Source organism: Pipistrellus kuhlii, unplaced genomic scaffold, assembly GCF_014108245.1.
Source record: "Pipistrellus kuhlii isolate mPipKuh1 unplaced genomic scaffold, mPipKuh1.p scaffold_m20_p_9, whole genome shotgun sequence".
In the NCBI taxonomy this organism is placed as follows: Eukaryota; Metazoa; Chordata; class Mammalia; order Chiroptera; family Vespertilionidae; genus Pipistrellus; species Pipistrellus kuhlii.
In genome coordinates this window covers 58554837-58567638 of record NW_023425595.1, presented here as the reverse complement: position 1 = coordinate 58567638, position 12802 = coordinate 58554837, and the positions used below count along the sequence as shown (strand labels likewise).

The 12802-nt window shown below is 35.7% G+C and overlaps 1 protein-coding gene across 2 annotated transcripts in view; it reads left to right on the top strand.

Moving 5' to 3' along the window:
• CWF19L2 (CWF19 like cell cycle control factor 2) overlaps window positions 1-12802 on the top strand; it is a 64469-nt gene that overhangs the window by 7914 nt on the left and 43753 nt on the right. For both annotated transcript variants that reach the window (XM_036427056.2, XM_036427055.2), the window contains exons 6-8: window positions 3664-3757; window positions 8021-8136; window positions 11319-11968. In XM_036427056.2, coding sequence (XP_036282949.1) covers window positions 3664-3757; window positions 8021-8136; window positions 11319-11968 — 860 coding nt within the window. The remainder of the gene's footprint in view (window positions 1-3663; window positions 3758-8020; window positions 8137-11318; window positions 11969-12802) is intronic.

Genomic DNA, 12802 nt, shown 5'->3' with positions numbered 1-12802 from the left:
TTTCCATAGCACTGTATTTGCTCCTTTCTTTTATAATACTTGTAGTTTTCTGTAATTTAGTAGTCTTAATCTTATTTCCCTCCTGAGATTATAATATTTTTGAGAATCTGTTTTGTTTATATTGTATCTTCCTTAGCAGCTAGCATAGAACTCTGTAGCTAATAGGTGCTTTTTTATTTTTTGTACTTTTGAAATTGTAGCAGACTTATTCTTTTCCCCATGATTTTACCTTGTTGCTCTTTAAATCACTGATTTAGTTCTGAAGATCATAATCTGATTTACTTTTTTATTTTGCTTCAGTAAGAATTCAGGTTGTTGTGTGCAGAAGTAAACCATTGAGACTACTGACCGAGACTAGCCAGTTATCAAATATCGGCACATTAGTTTGAGTGTGTTGATTTTTGCGCGTCATCATATTCTTAACATTTAGCCCTAGCCTACAATGTTGGCCCTTAGCTGAAGCTTTGATGTGAAGCATGCTGATTTTATTTCTCTTCTTGATTTTGAGGATATAATTTCTTTAGTTTTCTAGGCTAGTGTTTTTCAAAATGTGTGTGGTGAAATTAATTTATTGCAGTCATTATTTAACAATATAAGCTTGATTTTATTTCTCTTCTTGATTTTGAGGATATAATTTCTTTAGTTTTCTAGGTTAGTGTTTTTCAAAATGTGTGTGGTGAAATTAATTTATTGCAGTCAGTATTTAACAATATAAGGTATCAGTATGTATTGTGTGTACGAGTAATAAAGGTACATTTTGTTTCCTTAGTTCTGGAGATAGACAGATGCGACACACACACACAATCTCCCTCTGGGTAAAAGTTCACAAAAAAGTTTCAAAATCAATGCTCATGGTTACATCTGTATCCTCTGGGCTTCTTATGCCCACATTGTGCTGTAGGTTATAGACCTGTAGCGTGTACTATAGACCCTGTCTAGCATTAATGAAATGCATACCAACTTTTCAGTCTTCTTTTACAAGCAGGAGATCACCCCACCCCAGGCCCTGGCTTTGGTGGTGATATTAGCTTCATTCTCCTGTTTTAGCAGGAGCACTTTTAGTGTTTATCTTATACTAGTGGCCCGGTGCACGAACTTCATGCACGGGTGGGTGGCCTTCTCGCCCCCAACTGCCCCCCCTGCCTACCTGCTTGCCCCCAACTCTTCTCTTCCCCCCTCCAGCCTGATAGTTCCCAACTGCCCCCATGCTGGCCTGCTTGCTCCCAACTGCCCTCTTCTCCTGGCCTGATCGCCCCTAACTGCCTTTGCCTCGGCCCATCACCAAGGCTTTGTCCTGGAGGATGTCGGAAGGTCTCCTGGAAGGTCTTCTGGTCTGATTAACATATTACCCTTTTATTAGTATAGGTAAATTGAACTGAGGACTATCAGTTTCTGCTTGCACATGGACCTGTGGCTTCAGTTCTGCTTACTGCTTTGCATTTATGTTCTTTTCAAGGCCACATAATTACCTTGTTCTGACCTCAAGTGTGTTTTATATTTTGCTTCTCTTTTCTGTTTGTCCTGAGCAGGGAGGTTGTGATGATTGGCAGCTTAATGAGCCATCTTGACTAGAAGGCATGAGAGTGTTTTAGAGATGGATTTGTGTTGATATATTTTATTTCTATTTCATTCTTTTTAATCACTGTATTATCTTTCTTGTCTGTGACATACTGTAAATATCCATTTATTCTGGATAACTATACATTTACATTGTGTGCTATTTTTCACTACTATTATACAAACAGTGCTAAATGAAGGTCCTTAGATACACAGTGGGGCAAAAGTAGGTTTTGCAGTTGGGAATACTTGAAACACAAGAGTTCTTGTATATTCTTGTATATTTATTTACTGATTCTTGCATTTTCCATATGAACAATTTTTTTCCTCATGTATGTGTGTGCAAATTTTGCTATGGTGGATATCTTAAAGTGAAGTTACTAAGTTACAAAGTATATGAAAGGTACGGAGTGGGCTGGGATCGTGCACCTCTACATGAGGCTGTAATGTATCAAAAAAGCTTTTATTTCAGGCTCCTGGGTGCAGCGGGCTGAGTCAGCGGGGAGTGCAAGGAGGTGGAAGACTTTCATCAGCTCTTGATGGCGGCAAGCAGTTAGACTGGCATGAGGGTCTGGTCCTTGGTTCCTCCTGCCACCAGGTGTCTTCTGGTTATCTGATCTATAGGGTACTCAAGCCTGCAAGCTTTCTACAAGAATTCTATTAAGCACAGGAAGTTTTTCTCTGTCGTGTTTAATTCTCTTTAACCCTTTCAGTATGCACCCATCCTATGTAATAAAACCCTAATACGCAAATCGACTGAATAGCGGAACGACTGGTCCCTATGATGTGCACTGACCATCGGGGCCGATGCTTAATGCAAGAGCTGCCTCTTGGTGGTCAGTGAACTCCCACGGGGGGAGTGCCGCTCAGCCAGAAGCCGGGGTCACGGCTGGCGAGGATAGCGGTGGTGGCAGGAGCCTCTCCCGCCTCCATGGCAGTGCTAAGGAGCAGCGAGCAGGCAGGCGAGCAGGAGTGAGGGGTCCCAGACTGGGAGAGAGATCCCGAACTGTGAGAGGAATGTCCGACTGCTGGCTTAGGCCCGGTCCCTGGGGGAAATTGGACCTAAGCCGGCAGACAGATATCCCCCAAGGGGCCCCAAACTGTGAGAGGACGCCTGCTGGGCTGATGGACCCCCCACCCCCCAGGGCACCAATTTTTTGCACCAGGCCTCTAGTCTTTTATAAATACAGGCAGTCCTCAGGTTACATTGGAGATCTGTTCCTATGGCGCGACATAACTTGATTTTCGTTATATGTTGGAACCCATCTACATAAGCACCTACGTCACTCATTTGGAGCACATACACAGCAGTAATGAAGTGAAACAGTAAAAGTAATTTAAAAGAAGAATAACAATTCCTGACTTTTACTTGTGGTAAATCCTATCTAATAAAAAGGGAATATGCTAATTACTCCATCACTCAATCACAAAGATGGCTGCACCCACAGCTGAGACCAAGTTCCAATAAGGAGCCTTAACGAGCAGTCAGTAGGGACCTGAGGCTACACCTCCTGCCCGGCAGGGCTTGACAAGGGTGGGACTGGCCAGGTCTGGATCTAGCCCAATGTGGGGGGGTGGGCAGCTGGGTCTGGGTCTCACGCGATTTGAGGTGTATGTGGGTGTGTGGGCACTTGACTCTGGGTCCCATGTGAGCCCCAGACTCTGACAGGAGAAAGGTTTTCATACACATTTTACTAATTTTCTTTCATCTCTGATACTTCTATTATAGAGAAAGAGCAAATAGCAATATTAAATTATTTTCTTAAATATTTGTCCAAGGTTGCAACTGAGACTCAGACATGTTATTTATGGTGAGATTATTTTTATTTTTATTTTTTAAAAATATATTTTATTGATATTTTACAGAGAGGAGGAAGGGAGAGAGATAGAGAGCTAGAGCTAGAAATGTCTATGAGAGAGAAACATGACCAGCTGCCTCTTGCACACCCCCTACCGGGGATGTGCCCGCAACTAATGTACATGCCCTTGACCCGAAACGAACCTGGGACCTTTCAGTCCGCAGACCGACGCTCTACCACTGAGCCAAACTGGTTTCGGCGGTGAGATTATTTTTAAATTATGACCTCTGAAAATATTTTGTTTTAGTCCAGGCTGCTGGAAAGAGAATTGAATCCATATTGGAAGGACGGTGGGACAGGTCTTCCACCAGAAGACTCTGCTACGTCATCAGTTACTAAAGGTATGCATATTTTTGTAATAGCCACACAGACATTTCTTATAACTTGGTATACCTGGGTTGATACAAAGTATGATTCTCTGAGGAAATAATAATGCTTTAGTTTGCTACATTTTATAACAAAATATAAAAAGTATTAAATTTCATGAAATAATGTGTAAATTTTAAAGATGTGACTTCAGCCCAGCTGGTGTGAATCAGTGATTGAACATCAACCTGTGAACTAGGAGATTACGGTTCAATTCCTTGTCAGGGCACATATCTGGGAAGTGGGCTCGTTCCCCAGTGTGGGGCGTATGGGAGGCAGCTAGTCAGTGATTATCTCATAAAGCTTTTAAAGGGCCTTTCTTTCCTCCCCTTCATAACATGCTTTCAGCACTTCCCTCTTCCATATTGTACTTACTTAGAAAGGAAAGATGACAGAAAACTATGTCTGACAGAGGTTCAGATCCCAAACTTGAAATCAAGTTTTAAGAAATGATCTGCAGATTTTACAACACATACGAATAGTGTGGTCTTTCTGTTTAGACCAGTGGTTGACAAACTCATTAGTCAGCAGAGCAGCAAACCGAAGCTCGGGATATTTTCTGTTCTTACAGATTTCCTCCCTCTTTTTTTGCCGACCACTGGTTTAGACCAATGGTAGAGTTGAAAAGTTTATAAGGTTAGTATTGAGGTGTGTAGAGGTCACATGCTGTTAACTCAGGCTTTGGAGTTATAGAACTTTGTATTTCCACTGATTAGTTTCATGAATTCGGGAAAATTTCTGATCTCTCTGAGTCCATTTTACTCATATGTAAGTACCTATCATTTGGTTATTGTGAGGATTAAATGAGAAAATCTGTTAGCATGGTATCTGGAATATAGTGAATACTCAATAATGACAATGTCAAATATTACTTTTCCTTACGATGAAATGTTCTGGGAAGATTTTATCAACAGTATTTTTGTAATGATTGCCATATTTTTAATAATAATGAGTTAATCTTTCTTTTTCTTTTTTTGGACAAAATTAAGTGGGAAATATTAAAAAAAACCACACACACACATTTTTTATTGATTTCAGAGAGGGAGAGGGGAAAGAGAGATAGAAACATCAATGATGAGAGGGAATTACTGACCGGTGCCTCCTGCATGCCCCCTACTGGGAATCGAGCCCTTAAGTGGAAAATAAATAAGCTTTCAGTAACGATACAATTTATTTTAAATCATATTTTAGTAACGGGAAAATCTGTACATTTTAAAGTTTACATGGCACATTTACATATCAGCTTATTTTTGTAGCAACCATGTGAAGATAGCAAAGTAGATGTTATTTCCCATTTCTGTAGTTCAGGGAACTAAAGCTTAAAGTGACCAGGTAATTTACTTCTAGTTCTGTGATCAGTAGTAGAACCCAGGTTTCTGATTTCTAGTCCAGAGTTAGTTACTCTAGATTCTTCATTAGAAGAATATACTTGTTACTGTGTAGTTAGTAGAAAACTGTAGCTTACAAAAACTTGCTTACAAAACTCTTCTGATATTTTCTGTTCTTACAGATTTCCTCCCTCTTTTTTTTTTTTTTTTTTGTTTCTCTTTTAGAATCTTTTGAGTTGGAAGAAATGTCAAAGGTGGTTTAAATCAGCTGCCTTTCTATTACAGATAAAGAAGCAAAGGTCCAAAGAAGTCAATGACTTGCTTACGATCTTTAAACTAGTTAGTATCATAGCAGCAGCAAGCTAAAAATCTAGGTTCTCCTGATCTTTAGTTTATTGCAATTTTAATATTATCTCGTCTTCTAAGAAAAATGGAGAATGTAGCACAGATGCATTTGGTTATATTTGGTCTATAATAATATAACTTAATTATGATGGAAGCATACATTTTTTCAGTCTCTTAATTTTTGACTTACAAAAATAATTTCAGATACAGGTATATTTTGGTGCTGCATACAATGAACTTGTAACTATTGATATCCTTTTATCCCAGCCTAGAGGACAGGGGCTATGTCTTATTTATATTTTTATTCCCAAATGTGCAACAAATTTTCATATTCATAGTAAATTTCACTAAATATTTGTTGGATTGAATTTCAAGATCGATGGTGCTACAAATTGGTATTTTTTATTTGCTTTTTAAATTATGAATTTGTAATTTTCTCTTGTTAAAATATTGTAATTTTGCCATCTCTACTCATAAGATTAATAAGACTATTGAAATAGAATATATAATTGACTGAAGGTGACATTATTGTAAAAATATTTCTAAAATTGTGGATTTGACTAATGACTGAATTGAATGAAAATTATTATTCCTGTTAGTTTCATAATTGTCAATATAGAGGAATTAAAGCAGTCTTATTTTTTCTTTGAGATTTTTTTCCTCTGAAAACTGTTCAGAAAATTTTTATTGTGCCCATCAGTATTTTGTCAGTTTCACAAATAAATCTTTGGAATAAGCAATTTAATTACATAGTTGGGACATTAACATAAGTTTAATTACAGGAGGTTTCTGTTATCACTATAAATTGCAGATTTAGACTCACTTTCTGAGTACATTGTTAATTTTGAGCTCATAGACTAGATAAGTAAGAAAAGAAAGAGCAAGAGCAAAATAAACTTGAATAAAAAGTGAGTCATTGAGTTAACTAGAGATCTAGGTTTTGAAGTACAAAAGTATTTTAGACTTGTAAAGAAAGACTGTATCTTCGAACACTAAGGATAAACAGATTTGAATGAGGAACTCGAATTTGAGGGTTGAAAATTTACTTTTCCTGTAAGTAACCTTTTTTATTGACATTTAACACTTACAGAAAAGTACACAACCTTTAACTATAAAGACGGATCGTCTTCACAGAGTGGAAACATCTGTGTTATTGGCACACAGTTTGAGAAAGAGAACATTATCAGCATCCCCAAAGCTCCTTTTGTGGTCTTTTTAGTTCCTATGCTGTTACCAAAAAAGTAACTACTATTCTGATTTCTAGCACCAAAAATCACTTTTTCCTGGAATCATACACTATGCCTTCTTTTGTTTCCTGCTTCTTTGTCCATATTTTTAGATTCATCCATGTTTGTTTATTGTAGTCACTTATTCTCATTGCTATATATTATCTATTTTAGAAATATAATTTATGGGGACATCTGTAATGCTTTCAACAATAAAGATTAAAAAAGATATCATAATTTATAACATATATCCATTTAATGGTAGACATATGGGTTATTTTCTAGGCTGAGATTATGGCAGATTCTTAATGACTCTTGTACATGTCTTTTGGGATCTGTGTTGTATACATTTTATTTGGCTATAGAACTGGGGCAATATAAAATAATTGATATTTGGACAAGAAAAATCAGAAACAGAATTTTGACTTAAATAATTGATTAGATTTTTTTTTTTAAATATATATTTTTATTTCAGAGAGGTAAGGAGAGGAGGAGAGGGATAGAAACATCAATGATGAGAGAGAATCATTGATTGGCTGTCTCCTTCATGCCCCTGGGGATCTAGCCCACAACCTGAGCATGTGCCCTGACTGAGAATTGAACCATGACCTCATGGTTCATAGGTTGATGCTCAACCACTGAGCCATGCTGGCTGGGCTAGATTTCTTCTTTATACGTATCAAAGTGTGATGTGAATAGAATGAAATATAAGTGCTTAATAAACTTCATTGAAGGCATTCAGATTTTCATAGTGGTAATTGTTAGTAATGTAGAATAATCTGATTTAATATACATTTAAGCATTATCACATGTAATTTCCATATTTGCTTTTGTGGTATATTAGAGGTACTTTTCCCCCTCTATGTCTGTACCTTTGTTCCTTATTTATTTCTGGGAATTCCATGCCTATTCATAACTCTGTTTGAAGAAATCCAACATTTTTTTGAGCCTGGTTTGTGAAATTTTTCCTTACTTTCCATTTAAAAATACTCCTTCCCTTTTCTAATTTTTCTATAATTCTTTATGTCTCTTTGTATTATTCAGCCAATATTATCTTTATTATTATTATACTCCTTTATTCTCATCTTTTAGATTTCAGTTTTTTAAGGATAGTTTTATTTATTTTTCTTTCGTCTTAGTTACAAACTCTGTACTTTGCAAATATAGGCACATAAATATATAGTAAATTTTAAATGCACTTAATGATTTTTATTAAAATAATATTCAAAAAATTAAATATAAAAAATGTTTAATTTTATTTTTTAAGTGATTTTAGAAGCAATATTAATTCTGTTATACTACATGAAAAGTATAACTGACATTTAATATTGAAATTTAGTTTCAGTAATAGAAGATGGTGGATTAAGCTGGCTAAGGAAGTCTTACCAAAGAATGAAGGAACAAGCTGAGAAACAGAATAGAAATTTTGAAGACATTGTAGCTGAAAGATATGGGGTGAGTATTCATATTAAGGACATAATGTGTTATTTTTAGAGTTATATGGGAAATTAAGTTCTTTAATATTGTCAGTGTTTTGTGCCATGAAACACCTTTGAATTGACTTGGTATTAAAGTTTAAATTTATAACCTGTTGAAGCCATTTTCTGCTTTTCACCCATGCTGTCAGAGATGGCAAGATTTCATTCTCCTGTTTGATCATGGCAATTCCTTTAATTAGTGAATTTATATCTTTATGTCCTTTAGTTTTCTTTTTATGTTATTTTTATTAAGTTTTGATAGTAGGGATAATTATTATTGGATTGTAACATTTTATATAATTTCTTAATTCTTTAGAACAGTTAATAATCATAGAATGAGGCATTTTGACATAGTAAAAAACATATGGCTTTGTAGTCATATGGTTCTGAATTTCAACATCAGGTTTGTTACTTTATTGCTTTGTGACCTTAGCACCATTTTCCCCTCCATTTTAAAAACATGACTATTATTATCATTGTCATAGAATTGTTGGAAACATTAATAATTATCTTAGTGCTTCCATATGCTAGACATTGTTAAAATACTATGTGTGTAATTCACTTTATTTAATACAACAGTATAATTATTCTTGTTTTATGAGGAAACTGAGGAAGGCACAGGTTAAATAACCAAGATTGCATGATCAATACGTAGATTTGAACTTAGATATTGACCCTACAGCCTATTAAATGATGCAAACAATGTAATATAATAAGCATTGGATAAATTGTGATAAATTGTTTTGTTGTCTTTATCATATTTTATTGTCTCTAAGAAGCCACTAATTGTAGCTGCCAATGGGAAGGTGCTTTCATTTTGAAAACATCTCTCCCACCTTACTGCCAAAATATCTATTCTGTTTATGTTGCCATTGAACTTAAGGAATAGGTTAAATCTGTATTTTAAAAATAACAAAAAAAAATGTTATGGATTATCTCTGCCTCGTGCAAAATAATAACTTCAGCATGTTTTGGTTTCCCATCTCACCTCTTCAATGTTATTGAAATAATTTGAAATTTTTATTCCAGTTGGTATTAAATTTAAAAATATGCACCTTATTCTTGACAATTGCATTAAACCTCACGACTACAAGAACAATTATTTAGATTTACTCGTTATATTTGCCATTTGGTTTATAGCATGCCTTCCTTTTTGCAGTGATTCTTACCCTAATTCATTTATGGTTGAGCTTACTGATCCTGAGTAATTTCCCACCCCTCTTCCCCCCAGAATTAGTAAGTGATTTGCATTCTGATATTTTGGCAGATTTTGGAAATGTTTTTTTTTGGGGGGGTCAGTACGAGGGTAAGATAGTATTAGATAGTTTGTGAATTGATTCCTACACATAGAATTATTGCCTTATAATTATTTTTAAAGTTGATCTTTATCCCATTTATAGAATTTGTAGGTGAGAAGTTAACAGTCTTATTTTCTTTCCTTTGTAGGTAATGTGTTACTTATTTACCTACTCCCATCTGTTAGCATGCCTATGCTTACTCCTTCTTTCCTCTGATCTAGTCTTTTTTAAGAATTCTTTTTTATATGAATTTTGAGGCTCAGGAAGTAGGGTTTTTAATGCATGAGTCTTTTTTTTTTTTTTAATTCTTTATTGTTGGAAGAATTTTTTCCAACAATTGACCTCTCCATTGACCTCTCCCAGCCTGCCCCTGCTCCCCAATATAGGCCTTCACTCTCCTGTTGTCTGTGCCCATTAGTTATGCTTATATGCATGCGTACAAGTCCTTTGGTTGATCTCTGACCCTTCCCCACCTCTGCCTTCCCTCTGAGGTTTGATGGAATGCATGTCTTTTTATGCTTCACTTTCTTCCCTCTCTTATGGATATCGGATGAGTACTTTGGAACTGGAAAATTAGCTAGGGCAATTTTCTTATATTATTACATTTTATTAGTGGTTGTTTTTATTTTTAATTTTTCTATCTTTGCTCTTTCTTTCTGCAAGTATTAGTACATGCATTTTAAATTACCTTACTTTAGAATTAAGTGTCCAGTTTCTTTAACCCTTATAACGTATCTATTTACCATATTTTCCTAACTGAAGAGAATTCCCAGGCTAGTATTGAATTCACTAATTTGGATTCCGTGCTTTCTATTCCTCCATGCACTATATCTGCATGTTTATAGACACAGTTTTTATTTTCAAGTCTTTCTTGTTCTTGAATTCTGCTTTTCACATAGAGTTTGTATGTTTTAGCTGTGTAGCAACCTCTTGAATCTCAGATAGGAATTTAAAAAAAATATTCCTTAACTATTTCCTGTATTATGTATTTTACTGACTCCTTTTCAGTTCCAAGATTTCTTTTTAATTTGGTAATTTTTCATTCATTAATCATATTTTAAAAGTATTTATTTTTGGGTAGTGTATTAGTTTGCTAAGGCTGTCATAACATAGTTCTACCGATGGGATGACTTAAATAACAAGTTTATTCTCTCTCAGTCTAGGTCAGGGTTGGGGAATGTCTGGTCCATGGATCGTGTTAAGGCCTGTGAAATCATTTGGTCTGGCCCTTCGAAGGCATTAGGGATGAGTTAATTAAATGTTTGACCAAATATAACAGGCTAATTTTTAAGCTGATAATTTTGTATGGCCCACTAATGACCTTATAAGTATCCAAATGGTCCTTGGCAGGAAAAGTTCCCTCACCCTGGCTTTAGGAGCATGGAAGTCCAAGATGTAGGTGTCAGCAGGTTTGGTTTCTTCTGAGGCTTCTCTTCTTGGCATGCCTTCCAGCTGTGTCTCACATAGTATTTCCTCTTTGTGTGCATCCTTGTTATCTCTGTGTGCCCAAATTCCTTCTTATAAGGACATCAGTCAAATTGGACTAGGGCTTAACCTAATGACCTCATTTTTACTTAGTCATGTTTTTAAAGGCTGTTTCCAAGTGCGGTCACATTCGGAGTACTTCACTGGTTAGAACTTGAACATGTGACTTTGGTCAGGGTCTGGGGGACACACAATTCAGCCCATATCAGGTAGGATGACCATATATGTGTTGTTGTTTTTTGTTGTTTTTTACCTTTGTTGGATTTTTCTTTCATTGTGCTAAATAACAGTGCATCATGGCCCAGTAGAATATGGGGTACAAATCATTGAACTTTCTAAGATTTTACTTACCTTGTTTACTTTTTCTCCTTTTTAGTCAATGGAAATATTTCAGTCGAAATTAGAAGAAGCTGAAAAAACTGCATCCGCAAAAGAGGACTGTAGACGAGAACGCTGGAGGAAGCCAACGTATTCAGATAAAGCACTAAGTAGTGAAGAAAGTAGAAAATCACACTTGACAAAATATAATAAAAGTTCAAGGGATAGACATAGTTCAGCAGATATTACAAAAGATAAAGATAAGTTTTGTGGTGATGAAAAAAATAATAGAACTGGGACTTCAGAAACATATAGAAGAGACTCTAGTTCAAGGCAAAGTCAAGAGTTTTCTGCTCTTGGAAATTTGAGACCTAAATTCATCAGGCCCTCTGATGATGAACTGCCATTTCATCACATGGGCAGGAATGTCGAATCATCCAGTTCACCCTCAGCACTGGCCACTCAGGGTTCTGTGCGTTGTGGTTTTCGAAAACCGACAGAAAGCGAAGAAAGTTTATCATCATGGAGTCGATCTGATGAGAGAGGAGGAGAGAAGAAACATTCACATCGAAATCCATTGGAAACCAGTCACAGTGTTGACTATCAATGTATTTCAGAAGATGTAAGCCAGAAATCACATGATGAAAGCTCGAGGGATGACTCACTGAGAAAAGAACATCTCCAAAACACAAAGTCTTCATTTTCTGGGTATTTTGTTATTTGTTTATAAACCAATAAATTAATATTAAGGTCCAGAAGATTCAACAGACTGAACTGTATTTTTAGAACATCGGTTATTAATTAGATGTGAGTTGCGATCTCCTGTTTCTTAAATTTGATGGATGAGATATGGACATTTAACAATCCACTAGTTTTGTTTTATGGATTGCATTTCATTTCACAGTTTTATTTAACAAAAAAAGCTGGAAGAATTCAATAGCTATATTTGTTTAAAATTTGTTGCTTTTTTGCAACAAAAAAAACCTGAGTAAATTAATCTTCTTTTTAAATGGATATACTACAGGAAATACTTCAGTGTATTTTGTTACTGTTTACATATTACTTTCAAAGGAAATTATTGCATTGTTGTGAATAATTGTAATTCTAAATATATATATATATATATATATATATATATATATTTTTTTTTTTATTTTTTTTAATTTTCATTGATTTTTTACAGAGAGGAAGGGAGAGAGATAGAGAGCCAGAAACGTTGATGAGAGAGAAACATTGACCAGCCGCCTCCTGCACATCCCCTACCGGGAATGTGCCCACAGCCAACGTACATGCCCTTGACCAGAATCGAACCCTGGACCTTTCAGTCCGCAGACTCACGCTCTACCACTGAGCCAAACCGGTTTCGGCTATAATTCTAAATATTGCATGCCTACTGGAGGTCTGGGAGACTAAGGGAAAATATATTGCCATAGCCCAAATAAGAAGTGACAAAGGAATTTGAAAGATCCTGCACAAGGAAGCGTGACTGCATGGTGGTGGTTTTGCAAAGAAAAAAAATAACCCACTTTTGATACCTGACAG